At 37.3% G+C, this 22,098-nt stretch overlaps 1 protein-coding gene across 1 annotated transcript in view; it reads left to right on the top strand.

The window, feature by feature from the left end:
* Window positions 1–22,098, top strand: part of Parp1 (Poly-(ADP-ribose) polymerase) — a 142,362-nt gene that overhangs the window by 7,981 nt on the left and 112,283 nt on the right. The window contains exons 2-3 of the mRNA XM_089090451.1: window positions 5,381–5,525; window positions 9,200–9,539. Of these exons, the coding sequence (XP_088946577.1) occupies window positions 5,381–5,525; window positions 9,200–9,539 (485 nt within the window). The remainder of the gene's footprint in view (window positions 1–5,380; window positions 5,526–9,199; window positions 9,540–22,098) is intronic.

Here is a 22,098-nt window from a genome sequence, read left to right as displayed (position 1 = left end):
GTCTATATTTTGGTATGCTACTGCTTATTAGATTCTGCAAGTTGTAAGTTTTTTTTCTGTTCTTCCTTTCCCCTCCTTTTATGTTATTTCTTTTTTGTTTTAGTTTCTTTTAAATTTTATGTGTAACTCTGTAACTGCTTTTCTTTGATTTCTATATTGATTTTCGTTGTATTTTTATGTGTTTTTCTTCGTGTTACTCCACGTATTATATCTTCGTATAGTGTGGGTTAGAAATAAATAATAATAATAATAATGTGGCAGAACGTTTTCAACATGGTTGGGATCTGTGTATAGGTTGAATTTTTAACCATGGATGTATTGGTGATTCAACTGCAATTATATCTCATTCAAAAGACGCAAAATTTCTACTATCAAATGATACTAGTTACATTTATAAATGGGTGTACAATGTTTGAGGGTTCTTGTGTATCATGACTATGAAGGTAACTTGTAATGGAGAAAAAGTTTCCCAAGGAAGAGGGAAGCAGGTTACTCAAATATTCATATGTGAAAATACCAACTTGACAATCCCTAGTTTTGAAATATTGAGAGACTAGTTCTAAATGCAAAATTCATTGCTAATTTGGGGAGTTAAAGCTGTAGAAGACCAGTGTTTAATGGCTCTATTTATTTGGACTCTGTGTATTTTTTTTAACGTGACAAACATTACTTGCCCATATACAGCAACCAAAGCAAATACATGGGCAAAAAAAATAGGAAAAATAAAGCACTAAAAGGTTTCTATATGACACAAGATTTTCCACTTAACAAAGCTCTTCCAGAGATCTTTATAATTTCAACACTATAAGTGTGCTTTCCATGATAGATTTTCGATTTTATTTCAATGTACTTATTAAATCTAAACTGGTTATGGTTAGAAAATGAAATATTTTTAAAATTATCTTTTGGTTTTTCCTTTTTTGTAGGAAACAGCATTTCTTGTGTATAGCTCCAGCTGGTATTAACATGACCCAAATAGGATGTATTGACAGCAGAAAATACATATTGTTTGGGTTTATTTTCTCCCTTGCTTTAGCCCTCTCAAGCATGCACAAAGGGTTTCATCATGTTTGTTTTATTTTCAAGAGACCACTACATGGCTAATAATCATGCTCAACTCTTCTTAACTATAGAATGTGTCTTAAATATTCTGTTTGAATGTGTTTCCAGTATATACAAGACCAAAAGGCATCCTTGTGTATTGAAATCTATCAAAGCTTGAATTATTGATAATTTTATTGTTCAATCCAAAACAGTACATATGACTACAAATGGAGCAAATGAATGGAAAAATAAAAGACTACACACTACAAAGAACAATACGAATGGTGTCACCATTAATGATGTCAATGTTGATAGCCTGAGCATTCAATACTCAGACCTTGTCTCTTGGTTAACAAATCTATTTTGGCCATGAAAGTGTGCAGTGTTACTTTAAAAATTTTGTATGGTGATTTTCATTTCTCAAAAATTACATTACAAAAATAAGATTAGAAAAATTAGATTGCTTCAAAAATTTGGTATTAATTATTCCCCAAAGGGCTAAATATAAACAACACTATGTTTGAAAAAAAGAAACATCTGTTTGTTTGTTTAGCAGACCTCAATTATAGTCTACAACTTAATATGGTCAGAAAGAACACTCTTCACATGGTATGATCTAACCTCAAGTAGAAAAAAGTAATCTTATTCTCATTTGTCATGATGGATTTTACCATTTTTTTTGCTTGTATAAATGCAAGTTTGACTTGGGTTTTGCATAAATTTTATTAAAGTGTTGCAAATGTAGCCTGTTGGTTATTGCAAGAGGTCTATTTACCTATTGACTTTCAGAAAGTTTAGGAAATAAAGCAGCTTTTTCCAGTCTTTCTGAAAATTCCAACTATTAAAGGAAATGAACTTAAAGGAGTATACTCATACTAAAAGGGTCAGCACCATGTTTTCCCCATACCTGCACATAGCAGCAGTATCTATCCAAGTTTTGACCCACTCTCTTCCAGAAAAATGTTCTGACTCCTTTTTAAAGATATTAATTAAAAAAAACTTTTTCCACAAAATAAGTTTTTCAAAAAAAAGTAAAGAAATCCATTAAACAAAAAATGAGCAAAAATCAAATCAAATAATCTACCAAGCGTGAAATTACCACAAATCAGCATCGATAAATAAATGAAACCCAAAACGAATAGAAATTACAATAAATAACTGTGTCAAACTCAAAACGAGCAGGAATTAACTTAAGTTGGGCTCAAAACCCCTATGCCTTCCCAAGACCAGAACATAATTTGCACTTTACTGTAAAAAATATAAATGTTTTTACTCTTATAACTTTAATAAATCGAATTATATTAACATTTTGATTACTAAATATCAGTATATGTATATTAAACTGACAATGTACATTCATTTTCATTTTTTTTCAGTAAAGTGCAAATTATGTTCTGGTCTTGGGACCAAAAATGTCAAGTACTGTAAAAATGTCAAGTACTGTAAAAATGTCAAGTACTAGAAAAATGTCAATCCTTCCAATCACTTTCGACTATTAAAAAGGGCACTAGTCCTTTCAATTTCCAATCGAATGAGCCCTTTTTGAGTTTTTACGACAACGCTTTCTATAAACACCTTATATGCCCCTAGGGCGTAAATAACTAACCTTACCCTAAGGGCTGTTAGGGTGGTTGTCATCCTCTAAGACCTAATTTCCAGAACTTTAAACTACGTTAAACAAAATGGCTATCTCAAATTTTGATTAGATGTGCTTGGGGAAATGGTGGGCATGAGAGGGACGTTAGTCGCTCTCCAACCACTTTCAACTATTAAAAAAGGCACTGGCCCTTTCAATTTCCAATCAAATGAGCCCTTTTGAAGTTTCTACGACAGCGCTTTCAATAAAAACCTAGTATGCTCCCAGGGTATAACTTACAATTCTTGCCCTGAGGGCTGGGGGGGCTGTTATCCTCAAAGACCTAATTTCCAGAACTTTATACTACGTTGAACAAAATGGCTATCTGAAAATTTTGATTGGATGTGTTTGGGAGAATGGTGGGCTTGAGAGGGGGGTTAGTTACCCTCCAATCACTTTTGACTATTGAAAAGGGCACTAGCACTTTCAATTTCCAATTGAATGAGCCCCTTTTGAAGTTTTTACTCTATCCATCTATCCATAAAACTCTATCCATAAAAACCTTATATGCCCCCAGGGCATAACTTACAACCTTTGCCCTGGGGGCTATGGGGGGTTTGTCATCCTTAAATACATAATTTCCAGAACTTTCAACTACGTTGAACAAAACGGGTATCTCTAAACTTTGATTGAATGTGCTCTAAACTTTGATTGGGGAAATGGTGGGCGTTAATTGTGAGACTGGTGAGAGGGGGTTAAATACTCTCCACTCACTTTCGACTATTAAAAAGGGCAATTTCACTTTCCAATCAAATGAGCCCTTTTTGAAATTTCTACAACAACTTTCTATGTAAACCTTATATGCCCCCAGGGCATAACTTACAACCCTTGCACTGAAAGCTCTGAGGGGGTTATCGTCCTAAAAGACCTAATTTCAAGAACTTTAAACTACGTTGAACAAAATGGATATATCAAAATTTAGATTGAATTTGTTTAGGGACAGGGTGGGCGTGAGAGGGGGGTTAGTAGCCTCTCAATCACTTTTGACTATTAAAAAGGGCACTACCCCTTTCAATTTCCAATCGTATGAGCCCTTTCTGAAGTCTTTACAACGTCGCATTCTATAAAAACCTTATATGCCCCCAGGGTAAAACTTACAACCCTTGCCCTGAGGGCTGTGGGGGGGGGGGAGGGGTTGTCATCCTTAAAGACCTAATTTCCAAAACTTTCAACTACGTTGAATAAAATGCTACATACTAATTTTGATTCTATGTGTTTGGGGAAAAGATGGGCGTGAGAAGGGGGTTAGTTGCCCCCAACTCACTTTCGACTATTAAAAAGGGCAGTAACCCTTTGAATTTCCAATCGAATGAGCCCTCTTTTAAGTTTCTAGGACAAAGATTTCAATAAAAACCTTATATGCCCCCAGGGCGTAATTTATAACTCGTACTCCGGGCTGGGGGGGATGTCCTGTTCAAAGGCATAATTTTCTGAACTTTAAACTACATGGGACAAAGTGGCTATCTCAAAATTTTGATTGGATGTGTTTGGGTAAATTTTGGGCGTGCAAGGGGTGTTAGTAGCCTTCCAATTACTTTCGACTATTAAAAAGGGCTCTAGCCATTTCAATTTCCAATCAAATGAGCCCTTTTTGAAGTTTCTACGACACCGCGTTTTATAAAAACCTTGTATGCCCGAAGAGCATAACTTACAACCCTTGCCCAGAGGGCTGTGGAGGGGGGGGGGTTGTCATCCTCAAAGACCTAATTTCCAGAACCTTCAACTACGTTGAACAAAGTGGCTATCTTAAAATTTTGAGTGGATGTGTTTTGGGAAAAGGTGGGCGTGAGAGGGGTGTTAGTGGCCCTCCAATCACTTTCGACTATTAAAAAGGGCACTAGTCCTTTGAATTTCCAATCGAATAAGCCTTTTTTGAAGTTTCTACGACAAGGCTTTCTATAAAAACCTTATATGCCCCCAGGGCATAACTTACAACCCTTGCCCTGAGGGCTGTGGGGGAGTGTTCTTCTCAAAAACATAATTTCTATCTGGAAATCAACTACGCTGAACAAAATGGCTGTCTCAAAAATTTGATTGGATGTGTTTCGGGAAATCTTGGGCTTGGAAGGGTTGTTATTTGCCTTCCAATCACTTTCGACTATTAAGAAGGGTACAAGCCACTCCAATTTCCAATTGAATGAGCCCTTTTCGAAGTTTCTATGACAACTTCTTCGATACGAAGTGTCCTGGTCTCAAGGAAAAAAATAAAAAAATAATACATTGTGCCAACATCGTTCTTATATGCCCCCAGGGCATAACTTTAAACCCTTGCCCTGTCGGTTGTGGGGGAGTGTCCTCCTCAAAAACATAATTTCTATCTGGAAATCAACTATGCTGAACAAAATGGCTATCTCAAAATTTTGATTGGATGTGGGGAAATGGTGGGTATGGAAGGGGTGTTAGTTGCCTTCCAATCAGTTTCGAATATTAAAAAGGGCACAAGCCACTCCAATTTTAATCGAATGAGCCCTTTTCGAAGTTTCTACGACAACTCCTTCGATACGAAGTGCCCTGGTATGGAAAAAAAACCAATACATTGTGCCAACATCGTTCTTTACTTAGGCAGCGCGATTGCGCTGCCTATGATTATTTGTGCGATTTTGTAAGTATCAAACAACCTCTCCCCCCCCCCTGCAAAGACAATTCCTGAACCTCTGAGGTGAAAAAAACCTCCTGAAAATGTTAATTTCCCTTTTCTAGTCAACAAAGTTTGATGGAAAGATGGCCCACTGGTATCACATGGACTGCTTCTTTATAAGACAAAGACCTAAGGGTGTTACTGAAATTGAACACTTTGAGTCACTAAGATATGAAGATCAGGAAAAGATACGAGTCCGAGTCACAAGTAAGTTATTTCTGTTAGCTTTAAGGTGTTTTTAAATTTGTATGTCTGCACATCCATTTTAGAGGGGTGAGTATCAGAGGGTTTTGCTAAGGTTGAGGAAGTCCTGTTATTTAGAAAAATTATGTTATACATCTGCATTTTCCTGGAGGAGAAGGGGGAGGGGGGTTCTTGGATGCCTCTTGAGTGGAAGAGGATTTGTCATATGCTATTGGTCAACATTTTGCAGAAAGGCTAACATGCTTATGTAGAGGGAGGGGGGCTCAGCTCTTTCTTTTTTATGCAGGTGGGGTTCCTGGTGATTTCATTCCCAAGACTGGAGCATGCAGAGTAATATAACTATATAAAGCTATTGACGTTCATGATGAAATATAGACTTCATGATATAATTTCCATTGAATCATCCAATTGATGGTTCAATCACTTCCATATTCTTTTGTCTAAAAGCCATATTGCAGATTAATAAAATTTTCTTTTTTAGACTTGAAAACAATTCTCTGTAGAACAAGGCAGTGTGGCAATGAACAGGGGCAATAGTATACAAGAAGTTTTAATTTTGAAGAATTAGTATTTTATGAAATTATGGAAAAGGCAAGGGGTTATCCACTTTTAGAAAGGTTATAAACCAGGTTTTGTGAACCATGCACTGGATAAATTTACTGCCTGTGCTGCAAAATGTACGATGCTTGGCACAAAGAGGCGTGGCAGAAGTGCTCCACCCTTAGCAAAACAAGTTGCGCTCTGAGATGTGGATCAATTGTGAAAGCATGGGTAATCCTCTTGGAAAAATGGTATGCTCAAAACAATATACTTGACCTATTGATAGATTGAAAAGAAGATGTATTTCAAACCAGATGTATTTTTAAGCATACCCAGAGAATATGCTTAAAGATAACATATTGTGATGGTTTGAGTTAGATTTAGTTTAACATGTTATTGAGGGTAGTATATATTGTTCTGTGTCTGCTTTGCCTGCTGTAAGCTGCTTTCATTTTATTCGATTGCTAGTATCCTCAAACGCTATTTTTTGAAGTGGGTTGAGAAGGGCCGAAGTTGAACAACAATTATAAGGCAGCTTTGGACACTGTCCAAAGAATCCTGTATCTAGTATCAACTTCTTATGCCATGATAACATATTGTGATGGTTTGAGTTAGATTTAGTTTAACATGTTATTGAGGGTAGTATATATTGTTCTGTGTCTGCTTTGCCTGCTGTAAGCTGCTTTCATTTTATTCGATTGCTAGTATCCTCAAACGCTGCTTTCATTTTATTCGATTGCTAGTATCCTCAAACGCTCTTTTTTTTTATATGCACACGTTGAAACAGCTAAAAACTTGGAATTTACATTCAAACTATTGAAAAATAAAAAAATAAAAACTGCTGGGAGAGGGATCGGAGGTTTGGGAAAGGAGCCGGAGGTTTGGAAGGAGGGGTTGGTAGTTCGGGGGAATATATAACATCATTTTATGAACTATAACGGGTCTGCATGCAAGATGTGTTAGGTACAATTATTCTGCATATTATGAACAAAGAATTGTTTTCTGACTTCCAACTGTCCAATTGGGATTTTTTGACTTTTAAAATGAAGATAGAGAAAAAATCCCCGCCTCCCTCCAATTGGCACCTTTGTTCTACGTTTGTCTCGATAATCCTTTTATTCTTTTATTACAATAAAGATTGAAGTAACCAAGTTGGATAATTCGCAACTGATCAGCTAGGATCTTATTGTTTAGTTTTTTATTTTTAAAGATGTAACATCTAAAAATTAATTTAATATATTAAAAATTTATTCATTGCGATATATATATATATATATATATATATATATATATATATATATATATATATATATATATATATATATATATATATATATATATATATATATATATATATATATATATATATATATATATATATATATATATATATATATATATATATATATATATATATATATATATATATATATATATTTTCCTCAAACGCTATCAACTTCTCTGTAGATCCACTAATTCTGTTTTCTAAAATATTTAATGCTCAATAAGTGCATTGTGTGTAAATGAAGGTAAACGCTACGATGTGGAAAATGCTAGTATTTAAAAAAAAGATGAATAATATTTTGAGAGGCCTAGAATTTCAGGTATGGCAAGCATAGGAGGAAGCAGGGGAACTTTGCAAATATATTGTCAGGAAATGGAAGTCTATCGTTTCGAAGGTAGTTTTAAATTGAAAGGTTCTAAGTTGGGCTATTGAATCAAGGTATAAATGTTTGCCTCTCAGATAAGGAAGAAGATATATTGGTAAGGTAAGAGAAAAGTAAGGTTAGAAGGGTAAGGTATATAGTCGTGCCCAATGTGTAGGTGTATGAATGAAGCGGATCCCATTCGATGCTTGAATGCCAAATATTGAAGGAGATAAGAGACAATGTCTTTGGGTGTGAGAAATGTGGCAAACAGTGACTGGCAAGGCCGTATCCAGGGAGGGGGCTACCGAGTATTACAACCCCCCCCCCCTCCCCCTCGAAATTTCACCCAGCACGTAAAAACGTAACAAAATGCATATGCACAAAATTTTGATGAATGTTTTAAAGTTTTTTTTTGTGTAACAAAACAAAAGTCCTGGATACGTCCCTGGTGAGCATAATTGGAAGTGAATTTTATTATATTATTAGGTTTCTGGGGAGATTCCTCAGGGTGAGCATAGAGCGAGTGTTGAAGATCGTAGAATATTATAGGCTAGTTTTTATTTATATCTATTTTTGTTTTTAAATGTTCATTCATTTAGTATTTCCCGTTAGTTCGTCTTTTGCCATGGCCTTGTGGACGTTTTCGCAGTAAATATCATATTGCATATACAGTATACAATAATCTTAATAGAGTAATTGCAAAAGGGAAAGGAAATAATGAGTTTTCAGAAAGGCAAATCTGTTCCTGAGATATGCACGACACATTATATTACGGCACATACGGTGTAATATATATATTATAAAGTCCTTATAATGCCTGTAAATTTAAATTCGTTTGTTTTATCCTGACAAAATGTTAAAAATAATTCATAAAAAAATAATAAAAAATAAAACAAAATATGTTGATTTTAAGAGTATACTCATGTTTTACCAGTCCAGAAGTGAGAGGGTCGGGGCATGACTTGCTAAAATATGTTAGCCTGAACACCTCCCTCTTTGAAAAAATTGGGCCTTAGACGAGGGTCTACATTTCATGCGAACTAACAATTTCGTGTGTACTCCCAAAAATCTGGAAAAACCTTAAAAAACAAATTGGGCCATAGACGAGGGTCTGCATTTCATGTGAACTCGTGCTTTTGTATGCGCTCTTAAAAATCTGGAAAAACCTAATAAAAATGGGCCACGAGGGTCTACATTTCATGTGAACTCGTGCTGTTGTGTGCACTCAAAATCTGGAAAACCCTTAAAAAATGGACCTTAAACGAGTGTTTACATTTCATGTGAACTCGTGCTTTTATGTCCACTCTCAAAAATCTGGAAAACTCCCAGTTAATTCAGTCCTAACGGAGCTTTCCAATAGTACCGAGACATCTACTTTCAACAAACCATAGTTACATGAACAAAAGGAAGAAAAAACTATCCATTGTCACCCCAATCTTCCTTGAACATAATTAATGAGGAACGGTTCATAATTGTTTCTTTTTGAAGGTTCTGCTGCCATTGCAGCCCCAGCAAAAACAAAGAAGGGCAAAAAGGGAGATATCAAACTCCGTGACTATGCAGTAGAATATGCTAAGTCCAGTCGTGCTGCCTGTAAAGGTTGTCAGGAAAAAATCGAAAAGGATGATATTCGTATTTCAAAAAAGAACTATGATTCTGATGCCGCTAAACGATATGGTCCACACGATGACTGGCATCACGTTGACTGTTTCACCAACTTGCGTGAAGATCTGGGTTTTGTCGATTCAGTAGAGGTCATCCCTGGCTTCCACGCGTTGTCTCCAGACGACAGGAAAATGTTGAAGGGAAAACTGAAAGCGATTTCGGGGTAAGAAATTTTTCGAATTTGAAGTTTTTGTTCTGCAATTATCAATTAATTATACTTATTGTCCTGGCGATGAATATATTTGCGTAATAAAGGGTCTGATGTGTATTTTTTAATGTACTTCTATAATTGCCTTTGTTGATAACTCTGGAAATTGTTCCTTGATGTTTTACAGCGGCTACATGAAGCCAAGCGAGTATTATTTATTATACAAACATTAGGTTTCATTAAAATTGTGCCGAATTTTATTTATAATTTTCGAAAGTCTACCTTATTTCATCTCTACTGGGGGACTGGTTTCTTTTTTTGGGGGGAGGGGGAGTGGCATCTCCGGGGGGGGGGGTAATAAATAATTTTTGAAACCACACTTTCTAAGCATGATGAAACGGAAAAAATTGTAAAGGGGAGATAACGAGGATAATAAAAGCCAGTGAAATGTAGAAAAGAATATGAATATGCAAAATTGAAGAACAAAAGCACTGTTTCTGAGGTCGGTTTCTGGATGACGTTATTTCTGTGTGGGATCATAGAGAGACGTCTCTTAACTCCTTCTTGACCCATCTGAACACTTTAGATTCTAAACTTTAGTTCACCTTATAACTAGAAGATAATCATAAATTGCCTTTTATAGACTTCTTAATTCTCAATAAGTCTCAGCCTTGAGTGTCTCGGTGTATAGAAAGCCCACACATAACGGTAGGTATTTGCATTATTCGTCCACCCCCCCCCCCCTCTTATGTAAAAAGAAGAGTAGTCATATCTTTGGTTGATTGTGTGCTGTGAATATGCCCAGAAGCTCACACAGTCCCAGAAATGAACTATCTTAAGGACATTTTGTTTTGCGATGGATGTCCTATTAACTTACTTGAATCCACTAAAGAAAAACGGCTAAAAAGACAGAAATGGATGCATCAACTCCACAACCCCAACAGATAGCATCCCTTTGGAGGGTGATAAGGGAATTTTCACTGTTCTACTCTATATTCCTAAATTAAGTGACAAACTGGGAAGAATCTTAACAAAACATTAACTTAATGTCACTTTTAAAGTTCAAATAAAATACAGAGGTTTTTCAACTACAGCAAGGATAAAACCAGCCCCATTCTGGGTAGTGGTGTTTACAGAATTCCCTGTTCTTGTGCTGTTTCTATATTAGGAGGACCCACCAAAAATTTGGGAAGAGGTTATCGGAACTCAGGTCTTCAGTCGACAAAGCCATGGGGCTACGCCAAAGGTCTGAGACTTTTGAATCCACTTTGGCTCAGAACGTCTATGACAGTCTATACCATTTCATTCTGTTTGATAACGCCTCCATTAATGCCCAAGTTAAAGGTCTTATACAAGTTTTCGGGGAGGCTGATAAAATCATTAAGCATATACACCAAAAGGTCGTTCTTAATAGTGGTATGGCATAGATGGGTACTGATGTTACACCCGAGGCTCTATTTGCATATACCCTAAATTTGATTTGCATATTACAGAGGGTACATACTTAATATTCTGTATTACCATGACAATTCTATGAATAAATTTTTATATGGGTTGAATGAAAGATGTTAATTTAAATTTATCATGAATTTAACTAATTTCTCAGTAATCCTATACTGTAATGTATGTACTTAATATTCTGTATTCACATGACAGTTCTATGAATAAATTTTTTGTCTGGGTTGAATGAACAGTTTATTTGTCAAAAGTTTACTTAACTGAGTGAACATGAAGCGGGATTTTAAATGTATTATATTAAAAGGTGCCGATAATAAAATTTTAATAACATAGAAGAAAAAGAAAAAAAAATGTCATTACAAATATGTTTTATCTAAAACAAAAAAATATGAGTAACATATGTATACCATTTTCATTTTGTATTTCAGAAATATCACAAGTGAATTTCTTTTGCTATTGGCTTAAAAATCATCTTGTGATATTATTTTTTAATTTGCACTTTTGTCATTGGCTGTGGAACATGAAAGAATTGAATGTTATCATCAGAAAGTGAATTATAAGATCTTTGAGTATGATAAAAGCTTTTGGAGTACTACATTACGTCATATGAATTTTTTATGTACATATGTAGTATTGTTTTTGCCATTATTTCAATAAGAATATTTCAATGAATTGCTTTGTTATGTTTCCAATGAATTGCTTTGTTATGTTTCCAATGAATTGCTTTGTTATGTTATGGTAGTCAACAGTAGAAGGTTTATTGTATGTTTTATTAAATATTAATTGTGCACTGGAAGAATAAACACTTACATCATATTAAAAAAAAGTGAAGATGAAATATTCCAAGAAAGTTTGTGCTTATGATAAATTTATTGTTGCGTTGAATGCTGACAAAGACAAATATTTGAACCATGAAAGAACTACTAGTTGTAACACTATTGGAAATGTATGCGTGCGTTTCATAACAGTGAGAGATTAGAATCCTTTGGAGTACCGAAAAGATTTAACTCTTATGATGGTGATTTTGTAAGAGTAACATTTCCAGAGATGTTAGTGCTAAAAGAGAGTGCAAACATAAAGTTATTACTTAATGACGAAGGCCAGCTTCTTGCTACTGCTGGCGGTAACACGTTACCCATTGATAGATCCTATCGCCGTCTTTCTGGTATTAGTATTCAAATGAAAGCAAAGGGAAAAAGAAAGGCCTACTGCTGCACCAATATCATAAGCCATATCCTATAGATGTGCGAAACTGCAATCTGTGTAAAAATGATGTGGTAAAAGACAACGAAATTACAAGTAAAATAAAAAGGGCATTGACAGACACTATAACAAAGGAATGTAATGATGAAAAACAAAGTACCTACAAACGTAACTACTATCATCGACAGTTTATCAACAGATATACTCAATGAACCCAATATTACCAATAATGAAATCTGTGCATGTTGTAGCTGAATCCACGTTAAAACTCATGTATGACTCCAAAATAGAATAAGTGCCATATCAAGAGAATATATAATGAAGTATTTTATGAAATGGATTCGAAGCATTCGTTTTTTTATGATGATACTCTACATGCCATTATTTCAATAAAAATATTTTACGCATTACTTTTATATGTTTCCATTATTTTTAGAGTACACTAGCATGTCGAACGGTTAGAATGTCTATTAAAAAGTCGGAGATGTAAGAATAGGAATTTTCAGAGACATAGGCACTACTAACGGGCTCATAGGGGGTGTATTAGAATCTGAGATAGGTTAACAGGGCTTTTACCATAGTTTGAGAGAGATGAGCTGAATTTTTGTCCAAAATCCACACAGACAGGCAACAGACTTCCAAACAAACAGGCACACAGAGTCAGACACACACACAAAAAAAGACAGACAAAGAGAAAAGCAAACAACCCTCTCAGACACACAGGCACAGAGGAGAGAGAGAGAGAGAGAGAGAGAGAGAGAGAGAGAGAGAGAGAGAGAGAGAGAGAGAGAGAGAGAGAGAGAGAGAGAGAGAGACGAGACGAGAGACAGAGAGGCAGAGAGAGAGAGAGAGAGAGAGAGAGAGAGAGAGAGAGAGAGAGAGAGAGAGAGAGAGAGAGAGAGAGAGAGAGAGAGAGAGAGAGAGAGAGAGAGAGAGAGAGAGAGAGAGAGAGAGAGAGAGAGAGAGAGAGAGAGAGAGAGAGAGAGAGAGAGAGAGAGAGAGAGAGAGAGAGAGAGAGAGAGAGAGAGAGAGAGAGAGAGAGAGAGAGAGAGAGAGAGAGAGAGAGAGAGAGAGAGAGAGAGAGAGAGAGAGAGAGAGAGAGAGAGAGAGAGAGAGAGAGAGAGAGAGAGAGAGAGAGAGAGAGAGAGAGAGAGAGAGAGAGAGAGAGAGAGAGAGAGAGAGAGAGAGAGAGAGAGAGAGAGAGAGAGAGAGAGAGAGAGAGAGAGAGAGAGAGAGAGAGAGAGAGAGAGAGAGAGAGAGAGAGAGAGAGAGAGAATACATACATACAAACACACAACGACAGACATAGAGAAAAGAAAACAACCGCTCAAACACAAAGACACAGATAGATAAGCGAACAGCCGCTCAGACACACAGGCAGAAAGAGAGAGAGAGAAGCAAACAGCCGCTCAGACACACAACCACAGAGAGAGAGAGAGAGAGAGAGAAACTCTATCTTTCTCTCTCTCTCTCTCTCTCTCTCTCTCTCTCTCTCTCTCTCTCTCTCTCTCTCTCTCTCTCTCTCTCTCTCTCTCTCTCTCTCTCTGTGGTTGTGTGGCCGTTTGCTTCTCTCTCTCTCTTTCTGCCTGTGTGTCTGAGCGGCTGTTCGCTTATCTATCTGTGTCTTTGTGTTTGAGCGGTTGTTTTCTTTTCTCTATGTCTGTCGTTGTGTGTCTGACTATGTGTTTGTATCTCTCTCTCTCTCTCTCTCTCTCTCTCTCTCTCTCTCTCTCTCTCTCTCTCTATCTCTCTCTCTCTCTCTCTATAAATGCGTAAAGTCTTTGCACCACAGAGAAAAATTCAGAAAGTTCGCCGATATTTTTTAGGCAGTCAGTCAAAACCAAGTTTGATCTGTGGGCGTGACAGTGTACATAAACTGCATGAGGCCCCTTCTCCCTAAACTTTGCTTGAACTCCGTTAAATTCCCCACTCATGACGGATGCACCATCATAACATTGGGCAATACACAGCATCGAATCTACACCAAGCTTTTCTATAGTTTCACAAATCGAGTTGGATAAGCTCTCGGCGTCTAATTTGTGTATGTGATAGCAGCCGATTGGTCGCTCCACTACTTTTCCATTTGATATGTACCTGAGTAGGATCGCTAATTGTTCTTTTCTAGAAACGTCTTTTGTCTCGTCGACAAGAATAGCAAAGTAATTAACTGATTTTACTTCTGAAATAATATCTTGGCGCAAGGCATTTCCTATCAGTATAACTGCGTCATTTTGGTATTGATTACTGCAATAGTGACCATATCGGCGCTGTAACTTGGCCTTCAGCTTTTCGTCACCTTTAGACATTTCCTCCATCAATTCAACCAAATTACCCTGGTTTGCAGATGTTTCTGATTCGTCATGACCCCTCAAAGCAAGACCCTGGCGGCCAAGAAAGCAAATAGCGCGAAAAATGTACTTCACATGATCTCTATTTTCCTGAACCTCTTGAGATCTGGATTGAATTAAGGCATTCGCTACAGATTTCGAAGTATCAGTACTCATTATCTTAAATTCCGTCCATGCTGACATACAATGCCTATGTCTTTCAGAACCATCATGTTGCTTTAATAGAGCAGAACCGTTTTTCCTCTTGCAAAATGCTGACTCAATGAAAGCCCTTTTTCCAGCAGTTTCTCCAGCTCTTAGAGTCCCCATCGAAAAATGGCAGCAAGCAAAACAAAACACGGAATTCAAATTTTTTGAGCATTCAATACATTCATAAGTCTTATAATAATGTGCACTGAATTACCTTCCGTTAGAAGTGGAAGCCAGATATCTATCAAGAATAGGTTGAGTTGGTTTGCCATGACGCGTCCTAGAGATATCTGAGAGAGTTTCTTGACTGCTACTGGAACCCGCAAGGGGTTCGACGCTGCAGACTGAACATTCATGTTTATCTGAGCCATTTATTGTTTCCAAAATTCTGTCACAGGTGGGGGAATTTATCTCAACTAACCCGAGACTTTGGGCGCTGACACTATTGCCAGTTTCTTGCACTAAAGTTTCTTCATTTTACTTCCGCATTTTCACCGAAAAAAAATCCAAAGTTTGTTGTCGCTTTTTACTCATATTTAAACGAGTTGTAGACAAGGACTTCACTCAGACACGGCAAGAGAAGAACTGAAGAAACATGTAGAAACTCACTCAGAAAATCACTCCCTTACTCCACAGTAAAACTACCCCGCATAGAAGCCCCATAAGCCAATCACTTACATTTCCTGTTCACGACATCCCCTTACACTCCACTGGGACTAGGCATCCCATAAACTATTCAACAACATCAAGAATCTGCTGACCAAAACCCCCTTGAAACCCTATAACACATTTCCTTTCCCAGCTACTAAAAAAGGGAATATACAAAACTCATAGTTTACAACGAATTCGTCACAAGAACAATAACAAAACGGGTACTGACCACATGAAGCTTAGTTTTGAATGAACCCTACTCGGAAATAAAATAGTTTAGACGCGCTCGCTCTTAGACATTTCAAAACAAGATTACATAATTAGGGCACCAGGTTGTTGGTTCTATTTATTGGACCAGTTGCTGGTTTAAAATAGCATATAGCTAAAATAGAAAATAGCTGTAAAATAAAAATAAGAAGTTAATTTTAAATGTCTTGGGGGGGCATGCCCCCCCCCCCCTGCCCCCCTAATTGGCGCCCCTGATCGAGAAACCGATTAGAGATTAAAGTCTTATTCCAATGAAATAATGCTAAAAAAATGCTTTTTCAGGGTGAATCGTCCACAAGCAATTTTACAGAGAGGGGGGGGAGATTCTTAGCGAGGAAGGAACTGTGGAGGGAATTTGACGGGGAGGGGGTACACTTCACGTTGGATGAAATTTTCCACGGAGGAGCTTTCCCTGAGGGGGAGAGGTATATTTCATAGAGGGTGAGCCATATTTACGGCATTATTTGAAAAACGAACTGAAATTATGCCGTTTAATTAGAATAAGAAGCTTTTCTAAAAGTGCTAACAGCTTTAGCGTAAAGAGGAAGGTATTGAGGAGGGGGCAACCCTTCACATCCGAAATAAATCAGCCAAAATTAATATGCAAATTGTGTTTAATTTTTCTTACACAGTGAGCCAAAATCAAACCTGTATTAGTTGAAAAACGTTCAGAAATCAAATAAAAATCTAGTTTGTTTTTACTGAAAGTAAAGAGCGACATTAAGACTGAAAACGAACAGCAATTATCCCCTCCTCAACGCCTCGCTCTTAACTCTAAAGTTTGGCTCTTTTTCACCACTCTACTTTTTAAAACAATAAAAACTTTAGCGTAAAGAGCGAGGCGTTGAGGAGGGGACAGCCCCTTTCGTATACGGAATAATCACTGTTCGTTTTAAGTTTTAATGTCGCTCCTTACTTTCAGTTTAAAAAACTTGTTTAGTTTTTTATTTAGTTTCATAAAGACGACACTTCTGTCAACATATGAAGAACCGTGTTTATTACAATTGTATCTGTCTGGTTTATATGCAAAGTAACACAAGAGACGAAAATTAACGAACAAGAGAGTAAAGAAGGAATATGGTATACAAGTAATATTTGGCAGGGATAGTCACTAGTGATAAATCACTAGGGGTGGCACCGTAATTGGACGATTTTTGGAGAAGTCCCTGAAAATTCAGGGATAGTGCAAGCCCTGCTTGATTTCTAATCAGGAAAAATCGAAATACTCAACCTCACGAGGAAAGAAAAGCTCTGACTTTGCGGTTGACGCAATAAAGAATTGCCGCAAAATTAATTCAATGTCAGCCAAACGTCACCTCCTCTGCCGGCGGCGGCGTGTATGCGGCGTTCCGGCGACGTTGCGACACTTTGGTGGCGGTCAACTGAGCCTCTCGTAGGCGGCGTTCGGTCGATGCGCCGGTGTGGTGCCGGGGTCTAGGCTGGTTGTCCTCCAATCTTTTTGGTCACTTAAAAAGGGCACTAGAACTTCTAATTTTTTGTTCGAATGAGCCTTTTCCCGATATTCTAGGACTATTGGTTCGATACGATCACCCCTGGGGAAAAAACAAACAAATAAATGCGCTTCTGTGATCTTTCTTCTGGCAAAAAGACAAAATTTAACATTTTTGCAGATGGGAGCAGAAGGGTTCTCGAATATGCTGAATCTGATGGTGTGAGTTTCATCTGGATTCCTTGACTTTTCGGGAGTGTTTCCCCTTTTTCGAAAATCAGGCAAATTTTCTCGGTGGCCAGCGATTAACCCCCCCCCCCCTCCCTGAAAAAAATCCCAGCATAAAGTAAATGTAATGTTTCATTAAGTGTTTTTTTTTTCAAGTGTTAAGTGGTTTTTTCTCAATGGTCGTTTTTCCAAGCATTAAGCACTATTATTAGGTTAATGTCTTGTTTCATTTAAGTGTTTTATGATGATCTATGATCAAAGTCTATATTATATGTGCCTTTCATTTATGTTATTTTACTGTGTTCATGGCCGTATATTTGGCTTTAAAATATACTTCTCAATGCAAAATGCAGAATACTTGTATCAAACACATTTTGCATGCAGACGCGCTATACTTTACCCCACCGCCTAATATGCAAATCTATAGCCCAAATTTATTTCTAAAGTAACGAAGAAACTAACGAAAAAACTGGTGTGCTCTCGAATTTTACACAGCGTAAACTTAAGTGAGTGGTGCATAATACACAAGTACCAAAATTCCCCCCCCCCTACGAAAAAAAACCGAAAAAAACAAAACAAACAGAAATTAACATAAGTTGGGCTCGAAACCCCTATGGCTTCCCAAGGCCAGAACATAATTTGCGCTTTACTGAATAAAATATAAATGTTTTTAATTTTATAACTTTAATAAATCAAATAATATCAACATTTTGATTACTAAATATCAGTACATGTATATTAAACTGACAATGCACATTCACTTGTATTTTTTTTTTAGTAAAGTGCAAATTATGTTCTGGCCTTGGGAAGGCATAGGGGTTTTGAGCCCAACTTATGTTAATTTCTGGTCGTTTTGTGTTTGTCTCGGGTATTTATTGTAATTTCTGTTGGCTTTGGGTTTGATTTATTTATAGATGCTGATTTGTGGTAGTTTGACGCTTGGTAGATTATTTGATTTTATTTTTGCTCATTTTTTGTTTAATGGAGTTCTTTACTTTTCTTTGAAAAACTTATTTTGTGAAAAAGTTTTTTTAATTAATTTCTGTTCGTTTTATTGACATAGTCTTTTCAGGGAAAAAGAAAATTATACTTTAAATCTTTACGTTTTTTTTTTAAGAATTTATAGTCTGGCCTGCTATTTGTATGCTGGAGAAAAATTTTCAGCAATTTTTAACAACATACACCCTTTTAGAAATCTGGTCACAAATAGTAGTGTGTAATTTATTTTCATATCTCCTATAGCTGACCTGAAATGGAAAACTTGATACCATTCGCAAAAAAATCTGTTTACTTTCTTTGATAGCTTGGATACACTTACGCTATTTCGATTTGATTAAATTTTAAGAGCAGAAGAAGCCCCAAAAGTTTGAACATAATACCCTCAGTCGTTTTAGGGATACTGCTGGGATGCCTTATTGGGAATTAGCATTAACACTGTGCATTTTGATTTAATCTTAAGGCAACATTTAGCTTTTAAACATAAAGGCAAATGGGAGGGTGGGCATGGGAGGGGGATTAGTTTCCCTCCAATCACTTTCGACTATTAAAAAGGGCATCAGCCCTTTCTATTTTCAATCAAATGAGCCCATTTCGAAGTTCCTACGACAACTCCTTCGATACGAAGTGCCCTGGTCTAAACAGCAACAACAACAACAAAATAATACATTATACCCACATCGATCTTTACTATAAAAACATCAATCCTTCCAATAACTTTCGACTGTTAAAAAGGTCACAAGGCCTTTCGATTTTCAATCGAATGAGCCCTTTTTGAGTTTCTACGACAACGCTTTTTATAAACACCTTATATGCCCCCAGGGTATAAATTACAACCCTTACCCTAAGGGCTGTGAGGGTAGTTGTCATCCTCTAAGACCTAATTTCCAGAACTTTCAACTACCTTAAACAAAATGGTTATCTCAAAATTTTGATCGGAAGTGTCTGGGAAACTGGTGGGCGTGAGAGGGGCTTTAGTCGCTCTCCAATCATTTTCAACTATTAAAAAAGGCGCTATCCCTTTCAATTTCCAATTAAATGAGTCCTTTTGAAGTTTCTACGACAACACTTTCAATAAAAACCTTATATGCCCCCAGGGCATAACTTACAACCCTTGCCCTGATGGCTTTGGGGGGGGGGGGTTGTCATCCTGAAAGACCTAATTTCCAGAACTTTCTGCAACGTTGAACAAAATAGCAATCTCAAAATTTTGATTGAATGTGTTTGGGGTAATGGTGGGTGTGACAGGGGGGTTAGTTACCCTCCAATCACTTTCAACTATTAAAAGGGACAGTAGCCTTCTCAATTTCCAGTTGAATGAGCCGCTTTTGAAGTTTTTACGACAACTCTATCTATAAAAACCTTATATGCCCCCAGGGCATAACTTACAACCTTTGGCCTGGGGGCTCTGGGGGGTTTTTCATCTTTAAATAGATAATTTCCAGAACTTTCAAATACGTTGAACAAAATGGCTATCTGTAATCCTTGATTTAATGTTTTTGGGGAAATGGTGGGTGTGAGAGGGGGGTTAACTACTCTCCGCTCACTTTCGACTTTTAAAAAAGGCAACTTCAATTTCCAATCAAATAAGCTCTTTATAAAGTTTCTACAACAATTTTCTATATAAACCTTATATGCCCCCAGGGCTTAACTTACAACCCTTATACTGAGGGCTCTGATGGGGTTATTATCCTAAAAGACCTAATTTCCAGAAATTTCTGCAACGTTGAACAAACTGGCTATCTGAAAATTTTGTTGGATGTGTTTTGGGGAATGGTGGATGTGAGAGGGGGGTTAGTTGCCCTTCAAACCCTTTAGACTATTAAAAAAGGTACTAGCCCTTTCAATTTCCTAACGAGTGAGCCCTTTTTGAAGTTTCTACGACAACGCTTTCTAGAAGAATCTTATACGCCCCCGGGGCATTACTTACAACCCTTACCCTGAGGGTTTTGAGGGGGGGGGTTGTCATCCTCAAAGACCTAATTTACAGAACTTAAAATTACGTTGAATGAAATGGCTATCTCAAACGTTTGAGTGGATGTGTTTGGGAAAAGGTGGGCATGAGAGGGGGGTAGTTGCCCTCCAATCACTTTCGACTATTGAAAAGGGCACTAGCCCTTTGAACTTCCAATCGAATGAGCCTTTTTTGAAGTTTCTACGACAATGCCTTCTGTAAAAACCTTATATGCCCCCAAGGGTATTACTTACAACCGTTGCCCTGAAGGCTGTGGGGGAGGGTCCTCCTCAAAAACATAATTTCTATCTTGAAATCAACTACGCTGAACAACATGGCTATCTCAAAATTTTGATTGGATGTTTCGGGAAATGGTGGGCCTGCAAGGGGTGTTCCAATCACTTCCAATCACTTTCGACTATTAAAAAGGGTACAAGCCACTCCAATTTCCAATTAAATGATTTCTTTTAGAAGCTTCTATGACAATTTCTTCCATACGAAATGCCCTGCTCTAAAGGAAAAAATAATAAATAATACATTTTGCCAACATCGTTCTTATATGCCCACAGGGCATAACTTAAAATCCTTGCCCTTAGGGTTGTGGGGGAGTGTCCTCCTCAAAAACATATTTTCTATCTGGAAGACAACTAAGTTGAATAAAAGGACTATCTCAAAATTTTGATTGGATGTATTTGGGGAAGGGATGGGCGTGGGGGGGGGCGAGGTGCCCTCCAATCACTTTCGACTATTAAAAAAGGCACTAGCCCTTTGAATTTCCAATCGAATGAGCCTGTTTTGAAGCTTCTACGACAACGCCTTCTATGAAAACCATATATGCCCCCAGGGCAGAACTTACAACCCTTGCCCTGAAGGCTGTGGGGGAGTGTCCTCCTCAAAAACATAATTTCAATCTGGAACTCAACTACGCTGAACAAAATAGCTATCTCAAAATTTTGATTGGATGTGTTTCGGGAAATGGTGGGCGTGGAAGGGGTGTTAATTGCCTTCCAATCAATTTCGACTATTAAAAAGGGCACAAGCCACTCGAATTTCCGATTGAATGAGCCCTTTTCGAAGTTTCTACGACAAGTTCTTCGATACGAAGTGCCCTACTTTAAAGGAAAAAAAATTAATAAAGAGTACATTGTGCCAACATCGTTCTTATATGCGCTCAGGGCATAACTTAAAACCCTTGCCCCGAGGGTTGTGGGGGAGTGTCCTCCTCAAAAAACATATTTTCTATCTGGAGATCAACTACGCTGAACAAAATAGCTATCTCAAAATTTTGTTCGGATGTGTTTGGGGGAATGATGGGCGTGGGGGAGGATAGTTGCCCTCCGATCACTTTCGACTATTAAAAAGGGCACTAGCCACTCCAATTTCCAATCGAATGAGCACTTTTTGAAGTTTCTACGACAACTCCTTCGATACGAAGTGCCCGGGTATGGAGAAAAAAAAACATTGTGGCAACATCGTTCTTTACTTAGGCAGCGCTATTGCGCTGCCTATGATTTTAGTTTTGGTGGTATAATACACGATCTATCTATATCTATTGGTGATTGGTTCTTATGTGTTTTAGTTTTTTAATCTTTGTTTCTTTTGCCCTGAAGACGCCTCGTTTTGTTTAGGCGAAATATCCGCGTCGTATTTTTTTTGTATCTTTTCTCTCCTGTCCGTAGTCTCGTTTTGTTTGTTTTCTTCATTGAGTTTTCTTTCTTTGTCATGACTGGCCAGTTCGACTTAAGATCTTTTATGGGTTAAATGTACCCCCCTTTTTTGGGCAAGGTCCAAATATAAAATTTGACCACATTCCTGTGGAACTTGGCAAAT

The sequence above is a fragment of the Artemia sp. Qi Xiang Cuo genome, chromosome 6 (genome assembly GCF_049724085.1).
Source record: "Artemia sp. Qi Xiang Cuo chromosome 6, ASM4972408v1, whole genome shotgun sequence".
Taxonomy (NCBI): Eukaryota; Metazoa; Arthropoda; class Branchiopoda; order Anostraca; family Artemiidae; genus Artemia; species Artemia sp. Qi Xiang Cuo.
The sequence above is the reverse complement of the archived record's forward strand: the minus strand, read 5'-3'. Positions and strand labels throughout refer to the sequence as shown.